Genomic DNA, 17357 nt, shown 5'->3' with positions numbered 1-17357 from the left:
AGATTCGATCAAATTATAAAATGATTGTTAAATATTATTAACTCATCCAATCAAACTAATTTTAATCACCCAAATTAATTGAATATTTGAATAGATTTATTGAATGTATTGTATATTTATTATTTTAATTCAGATTTATCCAATATTTTAAATTCAATATTTTTTAAATCATGCAAATCAAATGGGATCCATCTAATATTTTAGATTTATTTATTGGATATCCAATCCAAAAAACAAAATAAAAATACAAATAAAATTTTAATCATAATTTTCATATATATATATAAAATAAATATTACAACATAAAATCTAATTACTCATCCTAATTGTTGATGGCTGAATCTCATCAACGAAATCAAAGTCGAAAAACCATAGTTAATGTCAAATCACGAAGAATGTTGAAAGTTTTAAAGCTTGATCAAGATAAATGTTTGAAGTAACAATGAAGAAAGAAAAGTGTTTAAATTACTCAAGTATTTAGTGTTACAATGATTTTCTAACCCCTCTCACAACCTGAAAATAGGGTATATATAGGCTTTAATGGCCAACAATACAAAAGTAGTCCCAAGAGGACAAATAGTACATTGTACGCCTATAGGTGCTGTTGGAATTATTTTACCAGGATCTTAGATCTACTCACAAGTATGTTGATTAACACCCTAAATATGAACTTTCTAAAACGATGAAATAAACACGTATAAAGTTTAGGAAACCTTACATTGGGTGCAGCGGAATTAAATGACTCCTTCCGTTCAGATCTCTAACCCTTGTATCCTTTCTGTAGCAGAGTATTATCAAGATCTGAACCTGGATCTCTTTCTCTGAATCTTTGATGCTGAAACTCCTTTGTTGATGATCTTTCTTTACGATCTTCCTCACTATGATTGAGGTATTGCTTGCTGTGTGTGGGTACTACTCTAATCATTAAAGGAATTTCGAAATATGAAGGAAGAAGAGAGAGAGAGAGGGTGGCGGCCAAGGTAGAGAGAGAAAGGCTCAGGTTTTCTGATTCAGAAGTGTAATTTACATGAAGCCTTCACTACCTATTTATAGCATTCCACTAGGGTTAGGTTTGAATTATTTGGCATTAAAATAATGAAAATATTAGTTTAAAATGCCTACAAAAGTGGCCGGCCATGGCTTATTGGGTTTGGGCCTTGCTTTTTGCAATTTTGCAATTTTAACACTTTTGTATCTGATTTTCTCAAAAATGCCAATTTTCTAATTCAACAATTTAAATGTCAATTCTAACTATTTAATAACTATAAATAATTATTAAATAATATTGTCATTTATCATATTTATTAATTGAACCATACAAAGTACCATAATTAACAAATATGCCCAAACAAGAGAAAAGGATGATAAAAATGTGGCCCAAACAAGAGAAAAGTGGTATTTTTGAAGACCAAATTGAGCCCAAAGAGCATGAGGCCCAACCGGCCCATTTTCCTCTCTCCCAGCAAACAAGGCAGCCACGTGGCAGTCTCCCATTCGCCCGCATGCTGCCACAGCCAGTAGCAGGCCCCTCTTGCTTCCACGCGCGCCTGAGGCGCACGCCCTCACCCTGGTCGTGCGTGCATCTCACCCCCAGCCCCGAGAGTGGGGCTTCTCTTGGTCCGAGCCCCTTCAGCCCAAAGTGGCTTCAGCCAGTTTCCACGTGGCTCTTTCTCCAGCCGCCACATGTCACATGCAACCAATGAGAGAGTGACCATGGCACTCCGATTTTAATTATTAGTATTTACATTTTTACCCACATGCAATTTGTAATAAGTTTAATTGCACATTAGTCCTTTTACCCTTCTATAAATAGAAGCTTAGATTTTTAGAATTCAGTTGCAGTTTCAGTTTCAGACAGAAAAATCCAGAGAAAACGCTCAGAGCGCTCAGTGTTAGTTTACCGCTTTCTTAGTTAATTTTCTTATGGGTTTCTAAGTTCCCTTATTATTAAGGCGGACAATGAAACCTAGTGTATTTACTTAAGTATTTATTTTTATTTTGATTCTCAATACAATATATGCTTATGATTTTTGCTTCTTAAAATAATTTATTTCATCTTTAATATCACGCATTTTTGATAGTTATATATTATTTATGCTCAGTTCCACATTTTATAAAAAATAATATTCTTTGATTTTTTGTATTTATATTAAATTGTTTCACATTTAATGTTTAGAAGTTATAATTTTAACGCGAAGGAAAATTTATTTTTTGTTAGAAAATAATTGGTTTGATTGCTGATTAAATTATGAGAATCAATATAAACATAAATATTTTTATATACTCTTAAGTGGATTCTGAACCCTTAATAATATCCCCAAATATTACTAAAAAATATGTTACTGTCATTTTTATCATTTAAACACTTTATTTTATTTTGTTACAAAAAACCTCACCATTTTCGGGACTAGGTTAGAGTTTTATTAGCTTAGATTAAATAAGTATTTTCTTTGATTTCACGCAATTCCCATGGGTTCGACCTCGTTCTTCACAATCTCTATACTACAATAAAGATTCGTGCGCTTGCGAGTTGATAAATGTAAAACGTACTATTTCGTTATAAAACAAGAAGAAGCTTTTTTGACTTTTAGGATTTTTTGAGGGTGACTCTTCTTAGTTTGTCTGGTTTGGTTCGTGGCTTCGTGCGTGAGCAGTGAATATAGTGAATTCGAATAGCCTTTTTTGAATGTGATAAAATAAAATTTATATTATTAAGTATTAACTTTTAAATAAAATAAAAAAAAATTATATTTTTTCGGGTTACGGGTTACAACCCGTAAAAAAAAATCAATTAACCATACCCAAACCCGAAACATGTTTGGAGGTATTTTTAGGTTAAACCCAACCTGACCACACCAGTTTTCATGTTTTCAAATTTTTAGCGACGAGTCGAGGCAGGTGGTCGGGTTTGCGGGTCTAAATGTGCAGCCCTAATAGATATACAAATTTTGTTATCGATTGACTAGCTTGAGGTTTCATCTTTAGTTCATCTAATTGTAACAAAATAATTAATTATTTAAAAATTTATTATAAGAAGAGAAGTTTAATTTGTGTACAAAGAAGATTAATTTTTGTAAAAAAAAAAAATTATTGTAAATATTATAATTAAATAGCTTAATTGTTAAAATAATTAGAGTACAGATTTAAATATAAATAAAAAATTATTTATAAATATTAATTGTTAAAAGATGTCTTGTTAAATATTTAAATAATTATTTTAAGAAAATAGTTAATTATAATTAATTAATTTTAAAAAAAGAATGTTTATCTATTAGTAAACTTCTATTACAGGTAAAAAAAAAATGTAACATGATGGTCACAATAAAAATGTAACATTGAATAGTCACCCTAATATTTAATTGTATAAATATTTAAATACCATATAGGGCTTTTTGTGAAAATAAATTGGGTTTTACAGATTTTTATGTAAAATTTTCAAAATGAAAGTAAACCTAATCTGTCAAAAGGATATGGAGGAATCTGCTTATTTTTCAGCAGTGTTTCCTAGCACAAACATTCCTACTTTCTTTTTTTAAATCCAAACATTCCTACTTAGTCTCAAAATATAAAGCAGTGGTAATCATGACATATTTGACATGTTACTTAATCAAACATCTACATTTATAAATTTATCATACCCTTTAAGTACCAAATTGACAACTCCAGAACAGTAGAAGAGGAAATTTACACTGGTATTTCAAATCAATGACAAAGGAATACAAGCACCAGAAATTCGAGCAAGATACTCAACCAGACTCCCCAAACTTTCTCACTCGCATTTCAGCCCACTCCTTGCCTAGTCAAGCTTATAATTTAAGCATGCTATTTAAGAAAAATAAAAAATAAAAATGATTGTAACTAAGCAGTGATGCCCATCTCAGCTGATATTACTTGTGGCACTTACCATAATTATAGAAGACTGGAAACTTTTCACTATACTATCAATATTCAAGCATCTTCTGTACTAGTGATGTTGTAACACTCCATTACATGAAGCATTTCCTTCATATTCGTCCAATGCAACTAAGGTATACATCATCCCCTCTTAGAGTTTCAGTAAGTTCAACCAACTGTTTCCAACAACAAAAAAAAAAACTGTTTCACTCCTTGTCACCATCTGCACAATTCAAGAATAATGATAATAAACTCTAAATTTTATGGCTTCTTGCGTATTGACACGAGAGCCTATAATAATTGGGGAAAGTATTGGTTTATATGGTATGCAGAACTTTACAGAAATTGGTAAAACCACATCCAACACAAATATAATGCACTAAAACCACTAACTTAGAAAAAACATCGCAAATCCTTCCTTTCACATTTGGTGTTTTCACACTTTTCTATATAATATTTGCTTTTTTTTCAAATAATCTTTTTGTTAATTTTTTTTTAATGCAATTAGTAGAACCCACACACTCAGATGCCCAGCCAATTGAGCCAACCTTGAGACATTATGGGAGATTTTTTTATCTTTTCTTTGTCAGAGCATTATCGGAAAAAATTGATAATAATAAACTGAAATACAGCAGAAAAATCACACTTATTTGTATTATTAAGAGACAATACCTTAAATCACATGAGCAACCAATATAACGTATCAAACAATGCACGATATGTCAATCCAACCTTCATGAAACTAGAAGAAAAAATCCCTGCATGGGCAAAATTAAACAGCAATGATTATGAACCTGAAGAGCTAAATTTCTTGTACACAACCAAAATGAGGACATGTGAGTCTCACATCTTTCACTGTAAATTTGTCTAACAAACTCAATGGAGGCAGTAGCCATTCAGATAAATAAACAGGGCCAATTTGTTGATGTCTAACAGTGGAATCATCATCTGCATGCACAATTGCAGTCCACATTCATATAGTCCATTACTAATAAACTACTTCCAATGTCATTACAATGACAACTAGGATAGATGAACATTGCTATAATTAAAGCATGGAAGAGATTTGAAACCTGAAGCTCGTATGAGTATTCGATGTGTGACAAAAGACTGCATGCACAAAAAAAAAGTGAAAGGTTCAACAAGTAAATCATACATATAAATGAGCATTGAATAATTTTCTATCCTCCTTGACTCTCTTTTTTCATTTATCTTGCAAGGGTAAAAGCTTACTTAACCAAACTATTTTATGAGTAGAAGTTCCTAAAATCAGGTGCTTTTCGGTAGAAAAATGTGGGGAAAAATCCCCAGGCCAAGTAGCAATTAAAAGGTATATTTGCAATACAACAGTACTCTTACAACTAAATACATTCAGATGAAACCCACACAGAACTACAGAAGAGCGTCATAAAATGTACAATATAGCAGAATATTAGCTCCCCAGAACATCAGATTGTATCTCACGAAATAAAGCAGCAAACAGGTTGTCATGGAACATCACCTGCCAGACTGAAGGCATGTACTCGCGACATGGTACTTTGTGAGTACTCGTAGTACCTGGAAAATACTTTTTTCTGAAACATTGAATTTGAGAAAGTATTTCAGAAAGATACTGAGCAGGATTGTTTAGAGCATTTACTGTCACTGTATGGTAGAACTTCTAATGATTTTTTTAAAACTTCTATTCCTCTCAGCAGAGGATAATGAGATATGTCATGGTCAATTCTTTACATCTATATACATGCATACATAAACATATAAATATATATATACATTTTCTCCATTCAGGGACCAAGTCTATTGTGTACTGTGCGCATGATTTTATGTGCTTAAACATTTATATATATTTAGTATGCTCTGGACTTCGTTTTATGTGTGCTTACATGTAAAATTCTGTTTACAAAAGTAGATTCATATAAAATAATAAGTTTCGTAGTTTAATATCATCACTGTCACTTTAAAACTTCCCTGTTAAATGCTTTTTGCTGCACCCAAATATTATCAAAAATATATGGGACAGGACTGAGAACCCCAGTTAGGACGGATCTATCAATGATCACTAGACAGTAATTTCTTATCTCCAATGTTTGTCTTACGAACATGACTCTTTCTGCCCATCAATGAGAGATAAAAATTTGTCCAACTTGATACAGATTAGAAATTTTCTAAGATTTCACCAAGTGTATTGGTCATTATTCAATCTCAAATCTTTTAGAGATAATTCCCTAATTAATTAATTCAAAAACCCTCACACTTCTTGTAGTGGTACTACTATTAAACATTTATGATGTGTTCCTCACTTCATTGAAGTCCCCTCCCACACCATTTATCCCTGCATAAATCAACCAACTCATCCCAAAGCTGATCCCAGCCCCTGCTACTATTAGAGCCATATACACCAGAAAACCATCACTTCTCATTATCAACTTCTTCAATTCAAATTGACACTGAATAGGACTCAACTATCTTGATACACACTAGAACAGGCACAAGAATGGGGTAGAAAGAATTGAAGTTTTATTGAATTTCAGCAAATAACAATGGTGCCAGGCAATTCGAGAAACTTGGGGTCTCCCTTAGTTCAAGACTCTATTTACAAGTGATTCTTTTCCTTCCGTCCCAATTACAATTCTCACTAATATTTATAGACACCACTAACAAAACTATTAACTAATATTTTGACAGCTCATTCATAATACTGCCACCTCAGCTAATATTTCTATTCTTTATGCTATTATTCAAAGCATATTTCTTAGGTCTCCTAAAATTAGTGAACCTAATTGGTGGTGTATCAATACCCCGGGGGTGCACTTTCACCTTGTCCTCAAGGTGAAATTCAGGAAAGGTTGTGTTGATCTTGTCAAAGCTCGCCCATGTAGCTTCAAACTCGGGCAGGGACTTCCACTTAATGAGGACCTCCAAGTCTTCCAGGCCATGTGTAGCTTGCTGCCGCACTTAAAGAACTGCTTCTGGTGCAACTTGCAGCTCTAACTCAGGTGTGAAAGGAGGCAGAGTCGGCAATGAAAGAGTCGAACTATGTGCTCTTTTCAGCTGCGAGATGTGGAAGACCGGGTGAATAGATGAGGAAGTTGGTAGCTCTAGTCGATAGGCTACTGCGCCTACCGTTTCTGTCACCTTAAAAGGACCATAAAACTTTGCAGCGAGCTTCTCAAAGCGACGCTTGGCTAAAGACTACTGTCGGTAGGGACGAAGCTTGAGATAAACCAAGTCGCCAACTTGAAATTCCTCATGGTGCCTGTGTTGATCAGCATGATGCTTCATTTGCTGCTGGGCTCGAAGGAGATGCATCCATAGGTCATCAATGTTGGCATCTCCATTAGCCAACAAGGTATCAACTGCGGACACATGCGAAGATTTAGCATGATAGCGAATCAAAGGTGGGGAATCTCTGCCATACAATGCCTAGAATAGAATAAGCTTAATGCTCGAATGGGTGGAAGTATTATACCAATATTTTGCCCAAGCCAACCATTTAGCCCATTGCTTGGCTTTCTCATTAGCAAAACAACGGAGGTATGTCTCAAGAGTCTGATTCACCACTTCTATTTGGCCGTCAGTTTGTGGATGGTAAGCGGTGCTGCGCTTGAGGGATGTACCTTGCTAAATCACTCCAAAAGTGGCTAGTAAAGATCCGATCACGGTTTGAAATAATGGACAAGGGTAAACTATGGAGGCGGACTACCTCTTTAAGGAAGACTTGCGCAACTGTTGTGGCTGTGAATGGATGTTTAAGGGTGACGAAATGGGCGTACTTGCTCAATCTATCCACCACTACCATGATGGTATCCCAGCCTTCCAATCTTGGCAAACCTTCGATGAAATCTACGGAAATATCATCCCAAACTTGAGCTGCCAGGGCAATGGGCTGCAGTAACCCAGCTAGGGTAGTGGCTGCAAACTTATGTTGTTGACAAATGGCGCACTCTTGGACGAATTTCAGCACATCTTTTCGCATCCCTACCCAAAAAACCTCAGATTTCAACCGTTGGTATGTCTTCATCTCCCCTGAATGCCCTCCCATAAGAGTGGTGTGAAATTCTCCTAAGATGACAGGAATCAAAGAAGAATTTTTGAGAATCACAAACCTACCTTTATACAACAAAATATCCTGCTCGATAGTAAACTGATAGAATAATCTTAGAGTAGAAATATTCTATCAGCTAATTCCCAAAATAAATACCAATAATGAATTTCTCAAATGATTTTTATTCTGAAAAACAGTCACGAAATAACAATATCGAGCTTTCGAGAGGCTCGTCTCTCCAAATTCCCAATCTTTCGAGAGGATTGGTCTCTCCACAAAGAGTCTACTCTTATCTGATTCCAAGCTAATCTAAATGAGGTTGCTCCCTCTCTATTTATAAGCATTGGTCTCAAAAAGACTTAGGCCACCTAGGATTACAATTGGACCAATAGAATTAAAACACTAAGACAACTCAGCTTGTGTACATAAGAGACTAAGCATTTCATTTAATCCTTTGTGATACATAAGATAAGTCTTAGGCTTATCATAAACCCAACGTGTTCCTAGTGCTGGATTTGTAGACAATGTCAAATTCATAGGTCATGAGTTTAGCTATCCAACACTGGTACTCATTACCTATCACCCGCTGCTCTAAGAGGAATTTAAGGCTTTGCTAGTCATTCCTCACAATGAAACGTCGACCAAGTAAGTAAGGTCTCCATTTATTTACTGCATACACAATGGCCATCAACTCCTTTTTATAAATAGACTTAAGTCTACCTCGTGGACCAAGAGTGTGGCTGAAATAAGCTACTGGTCGAGATCCTTGCATGAGTACTGCCATAAGGCCATATCCCGAAGCATCGGTCTCTATAATAAAAGGTTGAGAGAAATCGGGCATTGCTAACACAGGAACTGTACTCATGGCTGTTTTTAATTCTCGGAATGCTTTACTTGCCCCTTCATTCCACCCAAACCAATCTTTAATCAATTGATCGGTTAATGGCCAAGCTATTTGCGCATAATTGCTAACACGGAACTATACTCATGGCTGTTTTTAATTCTCGGAATGCTTTACTTGCCTCTTCATTCCACCCAAAGCAATCTTTCTTCAATTGATCGGTTAATGGCCAAGCTATTTGCGCATACCCAACCACAAATTTACGATAATACCCTTTGAGACCCAAAAATCCTCTAAGCTCGAGGATATTTCGAGGAACCGGCCAATTTGTCATAGCAGCCACCTTGCTTTGGTCAGCTGCCACTCCTTGACCCGAGATGATGTGGCCCAAATAAGCCATTTGGCTCTGCCCAAACTCACATTTTTTCCTATTTGCAAAGAGTTGGTGTTGTTGAAGTAGTTGTAGTACTATGGTGAGATGTCCAATGTGGTCTTCGTCACTCGGGCTATAAACCAAAATGTCGTCGAAAAAAACCAGCACAAATTTCCTCAAATAAGGGCAGAAAATAGCATTCATCAAGGATTGAAAGGTGGCTGGAGCATTGGTGAGACCAAACGGCATTACCTTAAACTCATAGTGCCCTTCATGGGTTCTAAAAGCAATTTTCGGCACATCCTCTTCCCTAACCCGAATTTGATGGTATCCGGACTTAAGATCGAGCTTAGAGAATATTTGTGCACCGTGGAGTTCACCCAAGAGCTCGTCGATGATTGGTATAGGAAATTTGTCAAGAATGGTGGCCCGATTTAGTGCCCGGTAGTCGACACAAAATCTCCAAGTCCCATATTTCGTTTTTACCAACAAGACCGGACTAGAGAAAGGACTCTGGCTATCTTGTATGATTCCCACACGTAGCATTTCTACTGTCTTCTTTTCAATCTCGGTTTTCTGGAATTAGGGGTACCGATAAGGCCGAACACTCACTGCTGGGGTCCCTTCTTTGAGGTTTATTGCATGCTCATGACCACATATTGGGGGTAACCTTTTTGGCGATTGAAACACGGGGTCAAATTTCACCAAAAGCTCTTCCAAAAAAACTGGTTGTTCTGTCTTCTCCACTATTTTCAATGTTGAACATATTTGGTTGTGCCCACCACTTATCTTAGGCTGCTTCCTTGACTTCAAAGTTACCACACTTTTGCCCAAGGAAGTATTCCCCTAAATTGTTACCGGTTGACCCCCAATCTGAAACTTCATTGTTTGTTGATTCCCTTTAACATGGGTGGTCCCTAAAGTTGCCAGCCACTGTATTCCAAGTATCACATCAATGCAACCCAACCCAAAAGGTAAAAAATCATCTACAATGGTCAACCCTTGTAACTCCAAACTACTTTTTGACAAATTCCTTCACCTTTAAATGATTTACCAGAACCAAGAGTCACTCCATAAGCCCCTGTTTTCGTCAAAAGCAGGTTGTGTTGCTTAACTAAGTTCTTGGAAATAAAATCATGTGTTGCTCCTGAATCAATAAGCACAGTTACCTCTTGGCTGCCGACGATTCCTTTAATCTTCATGGTCTTGGGAGCAGTCACACCTGTGACTGAATCAAAGAGACTTCTGCAGTACCGATCGATTCCGCATTATCTAGGTTGAGATCCTCCTCTTGCATAGAATTTGAGTCCTCCTCGCAACCTCGGTCACCCTCATCGTCATGAGTCACAATAACAATGAGCTCTTTCTTTTCACATTCCCAGCGACCATTTGTTATCACACCGATAACAAATTCCCTTTCGTCACTTCTCTTGCAATTCTGAGTCGATCATCCTCCGGTATTGGCCATGGGTTTCCGATCCTTGGATGAAAATTCGGTGTCCCTGCGATCTTCGTGGCGGCTCGTGTATTGGGAATTGCCCCAAGGAGAACGATTTCCAAATAAAGACCGGTTCTTGCTCTCGATCTTGGCTGCAATCTCCATTGCTTTATTCAAGGTCCTCAGTTCAAACAATCACAATTCCTCCTTCAAACCCCGTTTGAGACCGAAAAGAAATTGACCCAAAGCCACAGTGTCGGATACCCCATCTAATGGTTCCAGCAACTCCTCACAATATTCCTTAACCGTGCCGATTTGCCGAAAATCAAGAAATTGTTCATGTAAAGATCCTTGTGTTTCAGAATTTATTCAAGAGAAGTAACATAAGATCTTCCCAAAGTAGGATCGGCCTCCGACGAAGCTCCCATTAAAAGCAAGTTAGAGCCTTCCCTTCGAAGCTAATGGTGGCTGCCTCAACCATTTCTTCATTGTTAAATCTTTGGAGTGCAAAGTACTTCTCAACCCGCATAAACCACCCATCAGGATCAACTCCGTCAAATATTGGCAGTTCCAAACGGCGTAATCGAACATCCCGGCGATGTTCGAAGGTGGCACTGCTGTTTTCCCCATCTGGCGTCGAAGATTTCTCATGGCCTAGTCGCTGTCCCATCCTCGCCATTCTTTTCAACGTCCGAGAGGTCAGCTTATCAACGCCAAGTTCTTGATTTCTGATAGAACCCGACTTCTCTGTTTGTTTTCCCAGAAGACGTCCGACCATTTCCTAGAGTTGCCGCATCTCTTCCCTGAAATCCCTGATATCTGCTCGTACAGAGCCAACCTCCGTTTTAACTTCACCAATCTTGGAGTCGACAACCTCCTCCTCCGACATCTCCTCCGCTCGTTCTTGGTCTGATTTTCCTGGTTTCTTCAACATTCTTTACTTCCCAGAAGAACTGCTCTGATACCACTTTGATACACACTAGAACAGGTACAAGAATGGGGTAGAAAGAATTGAAGTTTTATTGAATTTCAGCAAGTAACAATGGTGCTAGGCAATTCGAGAAGCCCGGGGGTCTCCTTGAGTTCAAGACTCTGTTTACAAAGTGATTCTTCTTTTCCTTCCGTCTCAATTACAATTCTCACTAATATTTATAGACACTACTAACAAAACTATTAACTAATATTTTGACAGCTCATTCATAATACTGCCACCTCAGCTAATATGTCTATTCTTTATGCTATTATTACTGCTATTATTCAAAGCTTATTTCTTAGGTCTCCTAGAATAAGTGAACCTAATTGGTGGTGTATCATACCTTTGTGTTTTTTGAATCCCAAACCACCACATTACCTTGTCCTTCCAATTGATGGAAGACACAGCCATTGTTTAAATATGGATTCAATATACTACCAATGAAATTTCAGTCTATTATTTCTCCTTTTATTCTCTTGTAAGACTATAAGGTAGGTTACTTTTATTGATATGATTACAAAACAAGTTCCAAGTATTCCTCACTTGGAAAACATCACAAGAACAACTTTAGTTTACACAAACTCCACACCCTCTTGAATAGCTTTTCCTGCTAGTTATACATTTAGGACCCGTTTGGAACTCAAGATTGGACTGGAAAGGATTGAATTGAATTAGACTGAACTGAACTAGACAAGATTGGATTATGCTAAAAGCAATCTTGTATTTAGTTTAAGAATAGACCGGACTATTTTAATTATTTCTTTCTAAAAAAAATTAAAATAAAAATAAAAATATAGGTGTTGTTTGGTTACACTTTTGTTTTTCAATTTTTTAATCACAAAATGAAAGTAAAATTTTTGTTTTTAAAAAATTTATTTTTGAAAAATAAAAATGCGTTCTGTAACAACTTTTGTTTTTCAATTTTAAAAACAAAAAATAAAAGTGTGTTATGTAAAGTTCATTTTTATTTTATTTTTTGATTTTATTTAAGTCGGGTCTAGGTTCGGGGTTGGATTCGGGTTCGGGTCAGAAGCCGGGTTCAGCGCCAGGGTCGTGGGGAGGAGATTGGGCCCAGGTCTAGTTGTAATCCAAAAGATAAATACGAAAAAAAAACTGTTTAAAAAAATATTGAAAATGATTTTTTTTTGTTTTTAAAATTTTGATTTCTAATTATAAAATTGAAAAGTAAAAACTGTTTTATAGAACATGTTTTCGAAAAATATTTTCACTTTTTCACTTTTAAAAACAGAAAACTGATTAAAAAAGTGTTACCAAACGCCACCATAATAATAAATAAATAAAAACGAATAATTTTTAGCAAAAAAATAAAAAAGAATAATAAAAATTATTAAATTATAAATTAAAATAATATATTAGTCAAATATATATCATAAATATATAATAAAATAATTTATCATATTTACATTTAATAAATAATTACAATAGTAAAATAAAAAGATTTGAATAATATAAAATCATTTATGCTAAATAATAATTTAACCACTAATTTAATACAAATATTAATTTTTTAAATTAATGATATAAATTTTTTAGTAATTTAAAAAGAATATATAATTTTATTGTCATATTATTTCTCTTAAAATTAATTTAAGTAGCTATTGTTTAATTAATATTATTTTAAATTTTGAAAGCTTACGTATGATAATTCAAAATTATACATTTTTACTAATTTTAATGAATAAGTTTTTGATAAAAAATCTATAAGTAAATTTGTAATAATTCTTTTATTAAAATTCTTATTAAATTTAAAATATATTAACAAAATCAAAATTGAAAAAAAAAAAATGATAAAAAATAAATCTCACATGTATGGGATTATTTATCTCACCTTGCAAGCTGGGATAAATAATCTCAAACAAATGAGATTAACTGGATTAATTATCAAAATTTCTTGCATGCCCAAACACTGGACTGGACAAATTACTTTGTTTAATCTGTAGGAAATCAAGCTAGCTGTAAATTAGGTGTAAATTTACATTTAATGCTTTTTCATTTACTCTAGTGTTCTAGATGTTCACATTGTATTATATATATCCTTTGTATGTACTAAAATTGATCATCAGAAAATACAAATCATTTTCTCTCATTTCCTTCATGGTATCAGAGCATGTAAAAGCTTCTCAAAGAATTTTTTCATTCCTTCCTTTCTAAAAATTAGGGGTTGGAGTCTCTATCTTAGAAAACTAATTAAAAGGAGTTTTCTATTCTCACCTCCAACCCAGGGAGCTTGTCCCACCTCCGATCGGCAAAACCCAAAAATCCAACGTCCATTTAAGCTGCGCGTGGGCCCCACGTGCCACCTCCATCCGCAGCGACTCTCCACGCGCCGGTGCATGGGTGCACGTGGAAGCCTCCAACGGCATTTTTTCTGCGTCGTCTCTCTCAAATTTCTCCATCTCTTGCTCTTCTCCAACTCCAACGACGTTTTTCCAGCATTGTCTCTCTTTGTTCGTCTTCTCTAGGATTCTGTACTTGTTTGTTTTGTCTTCTTGTCTTTCTCCATGGCAAAAAAAAAACTCATTAAGAGTCATTTCTTTAGTCGCAAGACAATGCAATACTCATGCACTTCAGGTTATTCAGACACCTCATAACCCTTGGATTGTAGATTCTGGTGCTTCTGACCACATGACAGGTGATAGATCACTATTTTCTTTTTTAAGTAAATACTCTCATGAAAGTACTGTTCGCATAGCAGATGGTTCGTGTTCAAGAATTGATGGAATTGGAACTATAACAATCTCACTAAGTCTTGTCTTAAATTCTGTCCTTTATGTTCCAAAGCTTGATTGCAATTTACTTTCTGTAAGCAAATTGAGTAGTGATCTTAATTGTGAAGTTAAGTTTGCTGCTAAGTTTTGTGTTTTTCAAGATGTGGAATCGTGGAAGATGATTGGCTATGCTGAGTTCGGTAAGGGCTTGTATCTGCTAAAAATTGACAACCCCATGTTTAACTATGGAAATCGTTGTTGTTTCTCCCAAGGTCAATCTCTTTCCTCATAAATCAGTTTAATAAAATTAGTACTATCATGTTATGGCATTACCGTCTAGGTCATCCAAATTTTGTATATCTTAAACACTTATTCCCATCCCTATTTGTCAATATAAATCCTCAGTCTCTCAAGTGTAATATTTGTCAATTATCTAAGCATTCTCGCCACTCTTTCATTCCAAGACCTCATCATCAACCCTCTCATCCATTCTCACGGGAATATATGGGGACCATAAAAAATTCAAAATATCAATAGTTGATGATCACAGCTGCCTAAGTTGGACATTCCTCATGAAAAAAAAATCTGAAACAAGTCATATTTTTCAAAATTTCCACAAAATAATCCAAACTCAATTCCAAACTAACATCCAAGTGTTAAAAACCGACAATGCCCGTGACTTCTTCAATTCTGTACTTGGATCTTATTTGCAATCCAATGGGATTGTTCATCGAAATTCTTATGTACACACCACAACAAAATGGTGTAGCTAAACGCAAAAATCGTCATGTACTAGAGGTAGCCCGATCTTTACTCTTTTCATCCCATGTTCCAAAAAAAATTTGGGGTGATGTTCTCACAGCTACCTATTTCATAAATAGAATGCCATCACGTGTGTTAAAATTCAAAACTCCGCTGCAAATCTTCTTAGAAACATATCCCCACTCACATCTTGTGTCTCAAATTCCCTTTCCTGTTTTTGGTTGTGTTGCATTTGTCCATGTTCACTCCTCACATCGTAGCAACCTTGATGCTCGAGCCACGAAATGTATCCTTCTTGGCTACTCATCTAATAAAAAAGGATACAAATGCTACTGTCCTGTTTCACAAAAAGTGTTCAACTCCATGGATGTCACTTTTTTTGAGGAACAATCTTATTATCTCACATTTGCAGTTCAGGGGGAGAATCATAATCAAGAACTACAAAATTGGGACTTTGTTTCACTCATTGATCCTCATCCTTCTTCCCCTAACAACACCCTTGCTCCAAAAACTACTCATCCTCCTATTTCACTCATTGATCCTCATCCTTCTTCCCCAAACAACACCCTTACTCCAAAAACTACTCATCCTCTTGTTTCACTCATTCATCCTCATTCTTCTTCTTTAGACAACACCATTACTTCAAAAACTCTTCATCTGTCTGTTACTCATACTCCAAACCATTCAGCCAATTCACACGAGCCAAAAACTCCTCATCCAACCTTTTCAAATCCTGTCCACATCCCAAACACAGAAAACCGAGTTTACTCAAGGAAAAAGAAAAATCTAGCAAACATTGATCAAGCTACCACTCACACTCAGCAAAGTCAAGAATATAATCTGATTCCATTCATTCTTGAACAAACACAGGAAGATGCTCACGCTGAACCTATTGTGGAAGATGTGTCTGAAGATCTAAGCATTCCCATTGCTCTCAAGAAAGGGGTTTGCTCTTGCACTCAACATCCCATTCACAACTATTTGAGTTACTCAAGCTTCTCTCTTACCTATAAAGCTTTTATCACCACTCTGGATCAAGTTCAGATTCCAAATTCGGTCCAGGATGCTCTATAAGATCCCAATTGGAATGCTGCCACAATGGAGGAAATAAAAACACTTGAAAAGAATAAAACATAGATCATCACAGATCTGCCTAATGGTAAACGTCCAGTTGGTTGTAAATGGATCTTCTTGGTCAAGTATAAGGTTGATGGGAGCATTGAAAGATTCAAAGCCCGATTAGTGGCTAAAGGATTCACCCAATCATATGGCATTGATTATCAAGAGACATTTGCTCCTGTTACTAGGTTAAACACCATCCGAGTTGTCTTATCTATTGCAGTCAACAACGAATGGCCTTTATTCTAACTTGATGTAAAGAATGTTTTTCTTAACGACGACCTTGTAGAAGAAGTATACATGGACATTCCTCTAGGATTTGAGGACCGATTCTCAAAGGGAAAAGGGTGAAAACTAAAAAAATCTCTCTACGGCCTCAAGCAATCCCCTCGAGCCTGGTTTGACAGGTTTATAAAAGTGTTGAAAGGAGATGGTTACACTCAGTGCCAATCAGATCATACTTTGTTTATAAAACACTCAGTTGGTGGAAAATTTACAACATTGATTGTTTATGTCGATAATATTGTGGTTACAGGTCATTTCATGGAAGAAATTTCTCATCTCAAGCAGCTTCTCTCCAGTGAATTTGAGATTAAAGATTTAGGCCAATTAAGATATTTACTGGGAATGGAAGTTGCAAGATCCAGTCAAGGTATCTCAATCACTCAGCGGAAATATGTCCTTGATCTCTTACAGGAAACTGGGATGATGGGATGCAAGCCAAGTGAAACTCCGATGGACCCTAATACCAAACTTGAAGTACAGACAGATGGAACAAAAGTTGATCGAGGAAGGTATCAACGTCTTGTGGGAAAGTTAAAATACCTAACTCACACTCGGCCTGACATAAGCTTCGTTGTGAGTGTTGTTAGCCAATTTCTCAATAATCCATTCGAGGAACACATGGATGTTGTCTACCGGATTCTTAGGTACCTCAAGGGAACACCAGGAAGAGGGTTAATGTTCAGGAAAACTCTCAACAAAGATCTTAAAATATACAAAGATGCAGATTGGGCTGGTTTTCTCACTGACCGAAGATCAACTTCTAGGTACTGCTCCTACGTTTGGGGAAATCTCGTATCTTGGCGCAACAAGAAGCAACAAGTTGTAGCTCGCAGCAGTGCAGAAGCAGAATTTCGTACCTTAGCGCATGGAATTTGTGAAGGAATGTGGTTGAAACGTC

At 36.0% G+C, this 17357-nt stretch overlaps 1 protein-coding gene across 9 annotated transcripts in view; it reads right to left on the bottom strand.

The window, feature by feature from the left end:
• Positions 1 to 3603: 3603 nt before the first annotated feature.
• Positions 3604 to 17357, bottom strand: part of LOC115725383 (DNA repair protein XRCC2 homolog) — a 28592-nt gene continuing 14838 nt past the window's right edge. For 3 of the 9 annotated variants that reach the window (XM_030654886.2, XM_030654889.2, XM_030654892.2), the window contains 5 exons: positions 5396 to 5468; positions 4968 to 5004; positions 4742 to 4842; positions 4567 to 4652; positions 3604 to 4070 (listed from right to left, as the gene is read on the bottom strand). In XM_030654886.2, the coding sequence (XP_030510746.1) occupies positions 4629 to 4652; positions 4742 to 4842; positions 4968 to 5004; positions 5396 to 5468 (235 nt within the window). In that variant the 3' untranslated portion in view covers positions 3604 to 4070; positions 4567 to 4628. Of the gene's footprint in view, positions 4118 to 4549; positions 4653 to 4741; positions 4843 to 4967; positions 5005 to 5395; positions 5469 to 17357 lie in introns of those variants that run through there. The other 6 variants (XM_030654888.2, XM_061117275.1, XM_030654887.2 and 3 more) reach the window with 5 other exon arrangements.

The sequence above is a fragment of the Cannabis sativa genome, chromosome 6 (assembly GCF_029168945.1).
Source record: "Cannabis sativa cultivar Pink pepper isolate KNU-18-1 chromosome 6, ASM2916894v1, whole genome shotgun sequence".
NCBI lineage: Eukaryota > Viridiplantae > Streptophyta > Magnoliopsida > Rosales > Cannabaceae > Cannabis > Cannabis sativa.
The sequence above is the reverse complement of the archived record's forward strand: the minus strand, read 5'-3'. Positions and strand labels throughout refer to the sequence as shown.